The sequence below is a fragment of the Haliotis asinina genome, chromosome 14, assembly GCF_037392515.1.
Source record: "Haliotis asinina isolate JCU_RB_2024 chromosome 14, JCU_Hal_asi_v2, whole genome shotgun sequence".
Lineage (NCBI taxonomy): Eukaryota > Metazoa > Mollusca > Gastropoda > Lepetellida > Haliotidae > Haliotis > Haliotis asinina.
In genome coordinates this window covers 9,862,689-9,878,291 of record NC_090293.1, presented here as the reverse complement: position 1 = coordinate 9,878,291, position 15,603 = coordinate 9,862,689, and the positions used below count along the sequence as shown (strand labels likewise).

General features: G+C 40.5%; 1 protein-coding gene across 1 annotated transcript; it reads right to left on the bottom strand.

The window, feature by feature from the left end:
- Window positions 1–5,039: 5,039 nt before the first annotated feature.
- On the bottom strand, window positions 5,040–15,203 carry LOC137262015 (protein FAM221A-like). Its single transcript, XM_067799813.1, has 8 exons — window positions 15,016–15,203; window positions 12,866–12,944; window positions 12,453–12,547; window positions 11,909–12,099; window positions 10,626–10,838; window positions 8,696–8,806; window positions 8,325–8,437; window positions 5,040–7,535 (listed from the first exon to the last, which is right to left on the bottom strand). The coding sequence occupies exons 1-8, from the start codon at window positions 15,090–15,092 to the stop codon at window positions 7,413–7,415; spliced, it is 1,002 nt and encodes a 333-aa protein (XP_067655914.1). The 5' UTR covers window positions 15,093–15,203; the 3' UTR covers window positions 5,040–7,412.
- Between the last annotated feature and the right edge of the window lie 400 nt (window positions 15,204–15,603).

Genomic DNA, 15,603 nt, shown 5'->3' with positions numbered 1-15,603 from the left:
ATGTAAAGCTTATAATAGCAATGCTATGTAATAATACGGAGGAGGACATTACAATGGTATACCCATATTGGGAATCAAACCCAGGACTTTGGTGTGATTCCTGACGCTTTAACTCTACGATTATTCTGTTCTGTAGTCTGTTTAGTATAGGAAGGCTGAATGAGATTTTAATGACATAAATGTCCGCACGGGAGACCATAAACCGAAGGTTTTCCTGAGCTGTGTGCGTTTGATGTGACATAAAATGTAAATGTTTGGTTTGAACACTCTTGTGTGGATTTTGAAAGCAATAAAATTCAGGAATGGAGCATTTAATGTCATTCTTAAACTGACGTTTGCACGTTAATCGAAAAATCGTCTAAAGAATACAGACGACTTTGATGAAGTGCAAACCATGATGGAACATGTCAGACTTTAAGCTCATCAAGTAGGCTAGTCTTGTCAGCAGCACATCGGCTCGGTGACATAGGGTTTGGCGTTGTGATTAGTTCATGTACACAGCGATGTGAGTGAGTGAATTTGGTTTTACGCCGCTTTTATCAATAGTCGAGCAATATCACGACGGGGGACACCAGATATGGACTTCCTACGCTGTATCCATGAGGGGAATCACATGTTACACAGGAATGTTGAAAGGAATGCCCAAGTTTATGTAACGCTCACGGCTTGGTACGAACTGGCATTAAACTCCACTAGAACACTCACTTTCAGTGGTATTATTCATCGACATGTATTTCCGTGAATCTAAAATACATCTCAAGCTGAAACAAATTGAAAATGATCGCTGTTTTCAATAAAACGAATGGAGAAGAATTGCAGGAACATGGCGACACAAACGTGATATACATCAGATTGTGTTTTGATTGGAACTCATAATCAGGAACGCCAGCTGAGTGAGTGTATTTTCTGCTTTTACAGATATTTCACCAAATTCATGAAGGGGCACGCTAGAAACCCATTATGATGTTAAGTATTCCACAATTGGCTATGTTTGGCGGTTGAGTGGCCTAGTGGTTAATGTGTTTGCCTGTAACGTGGAGGACCCGTGTTCGATTCCCTATATGGGTGCAGTGAGAGAATTCCATTTCTGGTGTCCCTTACAGAGATGTTGCTGGAATATTGCTGAAAGTGGCATAATACCTCACTTACTCACTTGGCCAAATGGCCATGGCTATCGAATAATCTCGCTGTTATTGCCCTACGTGATTACACCAACCCGATGTTTGCAGTTTGGTCGGTAAAAAGAAACAAAAAACTGAATCAACTTAAAAAAGTTTTTACACTACTGCGCTACGACACCACTCAGACAGATAGTGTGCAGAATTACTGCAACCCCTTGAGTCAAGCCCGCACAGACCACTCGTTGAATGAGGAATCAGGGGAATGTTTCACCGACACATTATCAAGACGCATTATACTAGCTGCCCCCAGCATTCCAGCCTACTTGAAACACTTATAAATGAAGAAACAACGCGAAGAGAGAAAAAGAAATCGACAGACAGCAAACATCACGATCTTACCCGTATTTGCACAGAAACGCACCGCGCCATTCTGCGTAACAGTTAAAAGGGCGTGTTTCTTTCTGACACCTTCGGCGAGAAGACATGAGAATCTAATTAACCGCTTCTGCTATGTGTCATATTTGTGGACGTAATATCAGAGGGGTTATCCATTGAGAGTGAGATTGCTTCATTGAGATAACGAAGCCTCATGATTAGGTGTGGGATAGTTATGTTGATGCAGGTGGTGACCTGACTACATGGCGAAGTGTGTTGACATAGACTATATGTCGATATCTGCTGGTTGATTGATGTGTGATTGTTTGGGTATGTGTAAATATTATGGTTTGGAAATGTTTAAATAAACTGATAAATAAGAAATGATAAGGAAGTACTAACTATTACGATATTAACTGGTCGGTTGGTGTGATTATTGTTTCTAAGTGTTTAGAAATAACACGCATATGGTCCTGCGGCGTTAGATGCAGAAGAAATTTCTAGAACTGTGAAAACGTGCTGGTTTAGATCTACATCTGGTGACTGGTTGATTGGTTGGCGGGATAGTGATGAGAGGTTTTGGGTGGGTCAGTGAGTTTAGTTTTACGCCACACTCAACAATATTCCAGCTATTTGGCGGCGGTCTATAAATAATCGAGTCTGGACCAGACATCACAGTGATCAACAGCATAAGCATCGATCTACGAAGACATGCGTCAACGAAGCAGCGGTCCTGAGCCCCCGATCACCTCTCTTACGACAAGCATAGTCGCTTTTTGTGGCAAGCAGGAATTGCTGAAAACCATTTTTACGCTGACACATCATCTGACTGGAGGATGTGTTGGTTGTTTTCTTAAACAATTTGTGTGTTTAAATGAAAGGCGTCGTTTGGAATCCCTAAAAGAATATGATGTTTCGATTTTCACTCAAGCCGTCAATGTACACTAAATATAAACGCCAAAAGGAACGTTATCCAATGTGTGAGGAACTTATCTTAAACTGGCGTTGTGATGCGTGGACGCCCACTTCTTGGTCTGTCTATGGTGATCCCAGTCTATCTGTAGCATTGTATAAGTCTTATACATAATCGCGATACAGTGGCATCCGAAGGCGTTGGCAACATGTCGATCCCATCTGCATCTTTCTCTCTCTTCAGCTGTTAATCGTGGCATATTTCTTGTATCTGTGCATCATATCATGCATGCTACTCTCTCTTTATAAACTATAGAATCATTCTACATGTGAAATGGAGGTAAGTACTGTTTGAATATTGCTACGTTTTGGCGACTGATATTGCCTCCCAATGTGTAAACAGGAAATAGAAAGATGCAAGCAAGATAATTTTAGACGTTCCTAAACGCCTTTTCAGAATATCAAAGACGCGGTTTACTTGTTTTTACTAATGCAAATCAGCAGAAAATGTTTAAAAAATGAAACCATATGAGTAATTCTTTTACAATTGTATACACAACAGTTGTTTCTTGTTTTAAAATAGTTAAAAAATGGCGATTTTAAATGGTTTATCTTTGTTTAAAAGCAGACATTTATTTCAACCTTTCTTTCGGACATCTAAATCACTGTTATTGTTTTGTTTCAGCATGGCCGAAAATAGGAACAATGATTCTTCTGTGAAAGATGCATTTCACCTAAATATGAGTCCATCTGAGTAGTTTTTTCGTGATTTGAATGAAGCATTTCTCTTGTAAACTAATGCCTTCTTATATATCTTCACTTGGTTGTGTCTTCTACTTCACTTGGTTGTGTCGTCAGGTTTGAAAGAGTTGTCTCCCTTTATATGTATTTTTGTAGTAAGCGAAGTATGCTGTTAAATTCTCAGTTGGTGGAAAGTCTTCAGATATTAACTGAAAACCATAAATTATATTTTCTCGTCTAAAACACCGTAATCGTTTTATTGTAATACGTACCATTTAAAGGGCGTTTTGCGGAATACCGGCAATACCAACCACTCGAAGGATTGTGGTGACACCTAGAGAATCCTACTTCTCATTACATACGAATTATAACGAGTGTCCTACCCACACTCTAGTGCAGCGATGACTTAGCATGGAGTTGCGTAGCACCCCTTTTCTGGGTTTGCAGTTGCCTCACTCATCTAACATCACTGGTAGAAATGTTGCGTTTATGTTTTTCGACAGATATAATGTGCCAGTTCGACTCACAATCAATGCACATAAGTTGTAGAATGATTGAATTCACGTGTTTGTTATGTATGGAAACAAGTTCAGTCACAAGGTCAAGTAATTGAGAGGTCATCGGTTATCCAATCAAATCGTTAGAATCTCTGGTCAAGTCGTTACGACACAGGTAAGCGGGAGATTAGTATGCAACTACCCACACGTTGACCACATGGGTAATAAACAACTCCGGGACCCGTAGACGGTACTACTGTACAAGTACGGACCAGTTAGTAAAATCTCTATCGATTCCCTACCTTATGTTCATGCTCTGATTCTCATGGTTAATATCTTCTGTGTCGCTGGATTTATTTAATTGCCCCAACAGCATCGAAGAAATGGTGAGTGATTACACTAGACGTCGCCATTCTGTATTTTGATGTGGTTGATAACAATATTAGACAGGTGATGACAGATTTACACCAAGCTTTTGAAACTATGTTCATATCACGAGAACATGTGTTAGAATGGTCTTGGTAACTGTGTCAAAGAGAGGAGTACTTGTTATGTCTTAAGTATGAGGGGAATACGTGTGCGTGAATTGGGTTATAGGTGCTCTTTGTTTAAGCTCGCACTCAGCAATATTCTCGCTACATTGCGACCGAAACAAATCGAGTCTGGACAAGACAATCCAGTGATCAACATCGATCTAGGCAACTGGAGCACGATGACATGTGTCAACCGGGTCGGGGAGCCTACCTCATCCCGTTAGTCGCCACTATGGATCGGCCACTGATGATCAGTTTTAACCTGTATCGTCACGAGTCTAACGTGAGTGAGTTTATATATTTCTACGCAAGGAACACGTATGTATGTTGATGTTGATTTATAAAGAAAGGAAAAAAAAAAAAAATCAAATAATCTTGTTAAAGTTAAATGAATAGTTTCAACGCCCACGATCCCACGGTCTTGTCACACTGAAGACATTATGATACGGTAGATACGGTAGGTGTTCAACACCTCAAGATAGGGTCTCGCATACTGGATTCACACTGAGAACTGAACATGACCGCTTGAACCCAAGAATGAACCCTTGAACAACATTGCCACCGCGCCGCCCAAAGAATGAGTGAGTATGGTTTTACGCCGCTTTTCGCAACATTCCAGCAATATCACATCGGGGGACACCAGGAATGGGCTTCACTGATTATAACCCACGAAGTGAATCGAGCCTTGGTTTTCGGCGTGAGCCGCCCAAGGAGTGTTTACCGCATTGGTTCCCAATGCCAAGAATGTCAATATGTTTTGAAATATCATGTTAATGATTGTGTATCCTTATACGTTGCCGTAGTTTGCCAGACTTCAGTCATCATGAAGTATACATACCATAAACAAGTTGAAAAATATGTCGTGAACTAAAATATACTTTATTAAAATAAACTCATGCATCTATATAAAAAGTAATATATATGTTTCTTCGCGGACGGATCATATGTAAAATCATGACTTGCTCAGTTCGTGCGAGCATTGCTTTGACCTATCACTTCATAGTGCAAATATTCCGAACAACAAAAGAAACGCAACTGCTTTTTGTCCAGTTTTAAAATTGAAGACATAAACATAAACATTACTTCATGCATGAGATTTCTGTTTTTGAAACTTACGTTTCTTTTGATGTTCAGTATAAGCATCAGAAATATCTGGGCTCTCGGGGGGTAAATAGTGAAATTATTGCCATAACATTTACTGAACAAGGACATAAAGATTTGATTGAAACAAATATGAACAAACAACTTTTAAACTGTTCAACACGTATCATGTGGACAAAAACACACATTAACATCAAGAAATCCATAACTACATAACTAACACACATTGAGAGACTATTGGTCCTTGCTGCCGCTCTTCAAGGAATGTTTTGATTAAAGTTGACGAAGAATGAGGTGCGTGTTAATAGCTGGGTATGGGGGATACTCCACGAGACAGAAAGTCGAGGGTTGTACACGAACAAAAACAGGTGGTAAATCCCGTACTCTCTACTGAGTGAGTGAGTGAGTTTGGTTTGGCTTTAGCAATATTCCAGCAAAGTTGCCGCCTGGGTCACCAGAAACGGGTTTCACACATTGCGAATCGAACTCGGGTCTTCGGCGTGACGAGGTAGCGCTTTAACCACGAGGCCATTCTACCGCCCATAATGCAACGAATAACAATATTTCCACGTGAAATGTGTTTATGTCACAAAATCAGACATGTCGTACGTCAAAGTGGTCGACATAGAGCCTCAACTGCAAAACAACAGTTATAGTGGGGTAAGACTGGTTCCTGTTGGTTCCTCCGACAGGATGGGACGGGTATGTGCAGCGACAACAGCGAGGATCCGGGAACCAAGACGCAGAGGGATAAATGGAAGACGTCATACGAGACAGTGTGACGTCACGTTGGATAATCCTTGTGTATGATTTCGACATTTAATGTTTCCGAAACTGGCTAGTCAGGTAACTGGACTTCATTACGAGTGAAGACATTTCATGTATCTTGTCGATCGAAGTCGTAACCTTTGATGTGATATTTAACCTGAAGTGGATGTGACGCTTTCTGGCGTAACGTAACTCTAGCGTTTTGTTGGTGAATCGCATGGGAAACAAATAATGTGTTGATAATGTATGGAGACATAATTGCAAACATCTAAAAATTTGAATGTATAGAATAGTAGGGACCCTGAAATTATATAAATTAATAGAGTAGGCCAGCAGTATACATTAAAAATTCACACATCTATGATATAATATACCATTACACAGTTTACGGTTTCTATCGACTGAAGTTAGTCTGGAAATTACCCTATTCTAATTTTTAAGATGTTTCGTGGTCACAATGTAATATACTTGACAAAAAGTAGTTAGGGATATTTGTAAATTTTGAAAGTATGAATAATGATGTATTTATTCAGTGACACACTTATAAATTATCAGTCATAAAAATACCAATATCCCTAACTAATTTTGTCCAGTATATGTTCATTTCCTTTCTGTTGTGCACTGCTTTAAAAGTGTCTCCTGAGGGCACACATTAAGTATTCGAGTTTTTCAGTTGTACCATTGTGCGTCAGATTTTATGACAGTGACATCTCCAGGTAATCTCGTCTGTAGGCATCACTTTGGAGAACTCCATCAGAACTTCATGGTACTGACAGACCAGGTAAGGAAAGGACAGCCAAACAAGGATTCCAAGTCCCTTCCGGTGCTTCTTTGGCTAACTAGACAAACGGTGTCCTAGTTATATTTGTTTCTAATGTCATTTATAAAAATGAATATCTTTTTGACTGTTCTATCTAACAACTAAAACCATATTATAATCATTATAATGAATCAATTATAGTATTCACAAATTAAATAAATGCATTGATCAGTTACTTGGCGCTGAGACTGGCTTAGCACAATACTGTTCTGTCAAGCAGTGGAGTTATGGGGTTCATTTTACACCATACACACAGCAAAAATAACCCAAATTGAATACATTATACCACCCGTGTCCTTTGCAGTCAGAATTTCTTCACTTCAAGAACACGCGTCTTCATTGTCAACACACGTCTGCTATCTACTCTTGAACTAAAAACACCTTTGTTGTTCAAAGACCTTTTGTATCATATCTTTGACTACAACAACCATGGTTCAGAGACAAATACAATCTGATCAGGTCACACATCAGCGCACAGATTAGTGAAAGCTCTAAGGTTTACGCAATAGCACTTGTGAAGCAATCAGTGTCAGCTTAGTCTCGTCTATTTGCCTGGGGTTCCACTCCGACCTGCTGGTGTCTTGGGCTTTGGTGTAATAGCCTTCCTTTGACCCTGTCTCAAGTTTGGGCCGATCTCTTTCCGTTTGGCCGCCTTCTCTGCCTTCAGCTAAAAAAATACAATCCAATTAAAGATTTATCTGTGATTCACTTTGCGACAAGTAACATTTGCGAGAGGTGTAAATAATTGTGTAAATGAGTTTTCATCAGTATTTCATAGGTAAACCGTAATGCGTCAGCTAGGAAGGAAAATCTGACCTGGTGGTTGTCTTAAACGTTGACCACTCTTGAAATAAATATGGTATGACCCTGACAAAGCTGGAACATTGTGACATTGAGGTTGTCAGCTGGTTCATTAACATTACGTACGTATCGGAATACTGAATGTTTGATACCAGAAAACTTCTTAATTGTGTATCAAGCTGAGAGACACCAAACTTGGAGGGAAGAGAAAAATCACTCAGCACTGGATTAAACATGACATTTACGTGGACATACACTTTTAACATTCCTAAGGGTACCGTATTTCCTCTACAAGCGCTTCGGCGCTAATGTTTTCACTAGACCCCCCGACCCGCGCTTCTGTCTTAGTAATTACCATATATATAATTGTTAGTGAGGTGCTTTACCCCAGAAAGCTTACTAGAGGAAATGTGGCATGTGGAGGAAGACTGAGTATTGTGGCCAGTCCGAAGTGAAACATATGTAAGTCTAGACATTTACAAATCTGCTGGGAACACCCGGACTTTAGTGTTGACAGACCTAGAAACAATAAAAAAACTCCTAAGGGATTCGAACTCACGATCATACGTTTGGAACTGACGGGCCTCCCATGTTCCCATCAGCGTTTGTACATGCGTGCAACACAAGTCTTGACTTTAACACTCCACTGACATACCCTCTCCTGGTACCGCCTCTCGAAGTAATCCATGTCATCCTCTCCTGGGCGTCGCATGGCGGACACCCTCTCTGTGATGTCGTCGAACACCTCGTCGTCCGCACCCTTGATACCTGGTGTCATAGAATCGGTTAATGAGTTGAAAAGGAGGTGATACGGAACAGCAGAAAAGGAGATATCTTCATCTTTAAAAGGCGCTATCCCACCTCTGCATGTTAATATCTCTTGCAACTCCAACAATAAAGTTGTAAAACTATCGAAAGGATGTAACTGACCTTCTTTTCCCGTGGCTACACTGCACTTTGGTCTATATCGTTTTCCATAAACACGCTAATAGTGACCATTCCTCACATGTTGGTTCTACTGTTTACCTGAAGTCTTCTTGGCCATCTGATGAGCTTTGATAGAATGGACGTTGGCCCTCAAGAACGGGTTGTCGTTGGAGGTGATTTCCTGGTCAAGGAACTCCTGGCTGGGGGCACCTATCAGCAAGATTGAAGGTATAACATCATCTATCAGCCATCAAAGGAAATGTATCAAACGGCTATTACGTGTATGTGATTCTTTTCTGTGTACAGTTGTCAGGTTTACCAAGGAAAATTTGAGCGAGTGTGTAAGTAATTCTTGCGACTATTCCCAGCGAGGTCAAGGAAAGAAAAATAATCGCTGAGAAAACTGGCCTTCACGAAAATTGAAATGCCGCTTTGATAAAAAGAACAAAATCATGCCTTGAAACAGTGACTGGCAAATACCCTAACTCAGCATACTGGCTGACAGACACATAGCCCATCTCCCCATATGCCAGAACAGGAAATGATTTGTTACCAATGTACAGCAATTGACATGCTACTTTAAGAAAGTAACACTCCTGTTCAAACAGCCCGTTTCCTCGGTCAGGCCGTGTGTCGCTTTGTGAAGACATACAGTATGGTTCAAAATTATTGAGAATAGCTAAAGCATTTCATATTATTAAACGAGAACAAATCAGATAAAATTGAATGTATTGTGAAAGTGAACTGACCTTTTCATGTTGTGTAGGTAACAATTTAATATTTTATCAAGTCTCCTTGAGCTTCACGGTACAGTCTAAGACGGGTAGGCATACTTCCTATAAGAGAGGTTAGTGTCTCGTGAGTTATGCTGTCCCAGTATCGGACCACTTCTCTCTTCATGTCTTCAATTTTTGTCAACCCCTTTTGATTCACACATTCCTTCATCATCCCCCAAATGTTCTCAATGGGATTTAAGTCAGGACTATATGCAGGAAATGGTAATGCAGTCACATTTTTCTCCTGAAACCACTGCTTGGCATGTTTTGCGGTGTGTTTAGGATCATTATCTTGCTGCAAAATCCAGTCATTTCCATAAAACACATGTGCACTTGGAAGCAGAAAATTATCTAATATGTTAGTGTAGCGTTGACTTGTCAGATTTCCCTCAAACACACACAGCGGGGTCGTTCCTGATAAGGATATCCCTCCCCATACATGAACCTTTGGGCTGTATTTAGGTCGTCGATACAACGGTGCTGACGCAGACTTTGTCCATATTTTCACATAATTGGGATATACCCATATTGAGCTTTCATCAGTAAAAATCACATTTTCCCAGTCAAAGTTTTCATGTGCCAAACACCACTCAACACGCCTGTCTTTATGTTCTTGTTTCATGAGAGGAGAAAGAATTCCAGTCTTTTTCTCCCATCCAAGATCAATCAAATTTCTTCTAAATGTAGATTTTGATACAACTGTTGATCCCCTTTCTATCATTTCATACCTGATGTTGGAGATGCTTGCCCTTTGCTTTTTAGACGCTAAAATTCCCAGCCGGACGCGATCTGAGAAGTCCAATTTTCTGGGTCTCCCTGCTCCTTTCTGATGCCCCAAATCCTTTCCCTCTTTAAAATTCTTCCTAATCCTATACACAGTAGAAAGAGGAGTTCCTGTTCTCTCTGCCAATGTATTTACATCATCAATTTCTTGATTACACAACTCAAAAATCAACCTTCTTTTATCTTCAGCAGACATTGTTGACAGTGCTGAGGAAAATGACGTCTGCTACAAATTCAGGGGAGGTAACTCTAATTGTACTATACTCAGTAGGCCAAGATGAGTTACCTCCCTTATACCATTACTTAGTTTTAAGTATCAGTGAATCAGTTGAGGTGTTAGGATAGCTCAAAGTAAGAAGAAAAATTCTCAATAATTATGAACCAGACTATACATGTATTTCAAACCGTAAAATAAACAATCCTTCATGTAGATGTCTTAGTCAGAAGGTCACAGATACTTGTCACGTTACCTTGTCCACTTGGGTCCAGCCTCATGTACCCCTCCGCCAGTGAGGAGAAACCAGTCAACCCACCCATGGCGGCGTAGGGCGTGGCCTGACCTACAGGGTGACCTCTCCCCTCCCTCTCACTTGCTGTCTCAACGATCATGATGTGTTGATGGACGGCCGAACCACAGCCACAGGTGAAGGGACTCTTGAAGCCTGTGCACTTTGTACAGCCACCTACATTAATAGTCATTACAGTTATAGTTTAAGTTATTGTTCTTAAACGTAATAACCTATATCTCTGATTGATTGATTCGACGGAAACATATTTTATTCAATAAAGAAACGGATTGGGCACAAGCTATTCAACTTAGATAAGCTCTCCCCATCTAGATCCCTAGGGACATACACCATCGCATCCTGTATGTTATGATGTACATTTACATATGAATGGTTTGTTATCAGACTGACGCCAACGTAAGATGGACAAGCAAATAATTCTTACTGTATCTGTCAGTAGACAGTGATGTGATCTTATGGTAAAATGAAAAAGGCAACTTGTCTGTTTCTAACAATTCAGATTCAGCACAATTGGTCACAGATGATTTGGGATAGCACTTCTTGTATAACAGTAGTTTGTCTGGGGTATGGAATTGTGTATCGGAAAAGGTATTCATAGACAGTCTCTGTCTGCTTATATATTCATATGTTTGAGGACGTTCTACGTATGCTAAGAATTTTCCTTAATTATATTCATAAACGCGGTTAGTGCTTGCAGTACCCCTAAAGCTGCAAGTACTCCAGAGCACCTGTACTGGTCTGGAATACCGTTGGTTTCATAGTGTTAGCCAATAGTATTAACTGACTCCGAACCAATAAGTGCCGGTTTTATTCCTTTCAGAGTGAGTGAGTTTAGTTTTACGCAGCAGTCAGCAATAATCCAGCCATATGACTGCCCGTGAGTCGCCTCTTACGAAAAGCATGGGTTACTGAAGATCATTTCGATCCCCGGATCTTCACGGCCTTATTTGCTAAGTGCCAGTCGGGGTAACAACATGTACAAGTTCCATCTTGTAACGCCGTTTGAAATGACACAAGTAGGAGTACCTAACAGCTGGCGCTCTAACGGATACAACTTGGAGAAATTGTGTGTATCCGCTATACACCATAAACAGCTGTACAATGTAGACCCCTATCAGTGAGTGAGTGAGTTAAGATTTATCGTCACATCGGCAATATTTCAGCCATATCAGACCCATATCACATCTCAATTAACGTAAATACCGATTCTAACAGGGCATACAGACCTTTTTTGCACACGAACGGCCTCTTCTCAGAGTGGTCATCTGCCGTGTGTTTACACGTGCAGCGTACAGGCTGGCCGCCGTTGAGGGGGACGTAATGGTAGGAAATGCACTTGCACCCCTTGGCCCGGCATGGGAGGAGGATGGGGCGTTCTGTGGGGATATCCTCGAAGTCGGTCTGGTGCTGCTTATACCTACACCGAGGAGAAACAAACACAGTGACCGTATTTACCGCAGTAAACACCCCGACTGAGTCGAAACTTGATAAATGGGACGCCTTATTAAAACCATTTAAGCGAGCATATCTTTACAATGATGCTGCAGTAGTGAAACCTGTTCCTATAATCACCAATTCAATATGCTTCCTTCTCTATTTTTGTGTGAAACAAACATGAAATATAAGCACGTAAACATACACTGGTGTGATGTTCGGTCTTACCAAGACGGGCTTATAAAGATCATTTAAGCAATATATTTTACAGGCGCTTCGATAAATAACGCTTTCTTTGGCTGGACTCCGATCTGGGTGTTTGTGCTGTTCACGTACCTGTGTTTACAAAAGCAAAGGGTTTCTGGACCTATCATTTTACAGTCCATGCCAGTCGGCGACGACCAGCTCGTGAACAGGCGGTTTTTCATTCGCTGAAAGTTGAGGAATATTAGGTCAAACTATTACATCAAGTTAGTTTGGGTACAGTTACGTGTATTTAAGAACATTTGTTCTTCATAATGCACTGACACGCATTTATAGTTTTCTTAATGATAATAATGATGATAATTGATAATTGTATACACAAATAGATTAATAGATTGCAGTACATAAACCAACATTGAAGCTGGAAAAAAACCCCTACCTCCAAAGTAGATTTGCGTCCTTAATAACTAACGTCATTAAAATTAGAAAAATATGCACTACAAATATACTAAAATATACTGCTACTGATGATGATGACGACTCACCATAGGTATGACCCTTTTCTTGTAGTCCTCGTACTCGTCGGGGGTGAACATGACGCCGCCATCGTCATCCCCAACAATCCTGGAAGTGGTGACAGAATAGATTCTTTCCCAATCGCAAGGTTCACTATGTGGTGTTGTTTACGTGTAAATAAATACCTGCAAGTTTCTAGTTACTAGGGAAACTGTCGCAAGCTTTCAGGTAAAGTGACCTGTCGATTTCTTGTTGTGTCAATTTAATGGTCGGTCAAAATTAGTTCAGACGTGACTTGATTAGGATAAGATTTTCAGTGAGTGAATGAGTGAGTGAGTGAGTGTAGTTTGACGATGCAATCAGCAATATTCCAGCTGTATGGTGGCTGTCGATCCACGCTGCTGGGATACAATGACATATGTCAGCCAAGTCAGCAATCCTGATTATCCGATTCCGTTAGTCGCCTGTTACGACAAGCATGGGCTACTGAAGATAACCCGGATCTGCACCGGTCTTGCCTGTCTAGTAACATGTACACAATGCATACACTGCAGTGAGTGAGTGAAGGGTCGTTTATTAAACATTCTTAAGTATTGCCACCTCCACAGTTTGCTATTTGGAGTACATGTATGCGTGCATAAGCCTCTCTTATGGACATACCGCCTGGTGTATCCATGAAGAGGCGCCAAATCTATTGGATAATGCAGATTTAATGTTTCTTAGCCGAAAAGGTTTTATGCTGAAAGAAAATGTCGCGCACATAATGCCGCGGGTCAGAGTCTTTTCAGATTTTTATGCCCTCTGATTTAGATTACAATAGTTCCTAATATTTTCAGAAATTAACAAATAACATTCATTCATGAACTCATATTATCAGAAATGTCTGTAGTGAAAAAATCTCAATCGCCCTGTCTGACCAGCTATATATTCAACTTACACACACACACCGAACTCTATTCTAACCGTACATTTGACGGGTGCGCCTTGTTTAACATAGCGGATCTAACAAACATTGGCACGTGACCCCTGACCTGTTGTAAAACAGCATGCATATATTACGGGCTTCAGCCTTCCAAGATGTTCGATATCTGTCAAATCCGATCCAATCGATCAACATAAATGTATCACACCAATAACACTGTATTTGCACAAGTATACAACGAAACTTTTTAAACTAGCACTGCCGCTGGCAATTTCCGAATCCACGATTTTCCTAATAAATGAATTATTGTCGTGAAAGCATACATGGATTTCACAGCGACAACGTTACCGGCCACCACTCGTATTGTTACTGCCCTATTCACGACTTTCCATGTCTGTAAAATAGCTAATTACGATCAGGGTAACACTGTGCAATGAGAAATGGTGACCTGGTAGATCAGTTATCGTTATTAAAACCGCTATCATTGTTGTTATTGTCGCTGTTGATGAAGAGGACATACTATGTCTTCGGTTTGAGATTTGTTTCAAATTTATGTTAACTAGGTACCGTTCATAATTTATGGCAGATGTGTGAGTGAGGGTGCGGGTGGAGTGGGTTGGGGTGGGGTGTTGTGGGGTGGGTGGTGATGGTCACTTACTTTGTACATTCACTTTTGGGGGCGGGGGTTCACATTGTACATGTAACTGCATAACAATTATCACAACCACCTATCCCCCACCCCGACTGTACCTCGGGATTACAGGATATCTACACACTATGAGCAGTGTTCACGAATAGCGCCTGACACTCTGACAAATCTGGCAGATTCGACAGTTGGTTAGATAGAAATCACCAACCCGCCAGTCCCAGTGTCTGACTGAATATTTCACAATGACTTTGTGTGAAGTTGTTATTTGTTGCATGTGACACTTGTTTGCTGTTTAGAAATCTTATGTTTGTTATCATATAATGTTAATAATTTCAATGCAAGTGATAAGATATGTTAAATCTGAAACTTACAGGACCTAATGTCCGGTTACTTTGAGACACCACCATGAACACTGTATGAGTGCCCTTTCTGATCATAAAGTCTGTGTTGAAGACTACAAATACGAAGCAAACGTAAGGTGAAATGGCCTTTTTGTACTGAGATGACAGAGGTCATAGCCATACACTGGTGGACATTGTACGCTCCACTTCGACATAGTGAGAGTGAGAGCGAGACGCAAATGTGATATAACATAACGCATCTTTTACCTTTTGTACTCGAGGTAGGCATCGACAGCTTGTGCTTTGGTGCCATCAAATTTGAGGTGGTACTGTTTCTCACCCATTTTGTCAGAGCAAATGCAGCCGAGAACGCGTAATCGACCGTAAATAAACACTCAATATATCGCGACAGGATTGTGTTCAGCTTGTTTACATTGACAGCGGAAGTAACCAGTGCGGAATGTGATCTCATTGAGAGGAGAGTTTCGCGGGAGGCAACTCTCCAGTTTCTTCAGTTTAGACTGGTTTGCTTGCGATAGATGGTAGAGTGCATGTCTTCTCTCAGATAATTGTTACCGGACATTTTTCGTGTCTCCATGCACTGGGATTATCCCGTGATGAGAGGAATGTGGCCATATAGTCTGTTATTGATTGATACGATTATTTGCACACTTTTTATAATGTTTTGAAATTTAGATGAAATTAGTGTTTATACACGATGCACATCGAAAACATCAACAATAAATAAGAACTAAACAAGCATCAAACAAACAACAAGAATTATGCAAATCTTTTGTTTAGTTTCCTATTTTTGTTTTCATGTCTTCACCGACGTGTGATTGTTATTTAACTCCG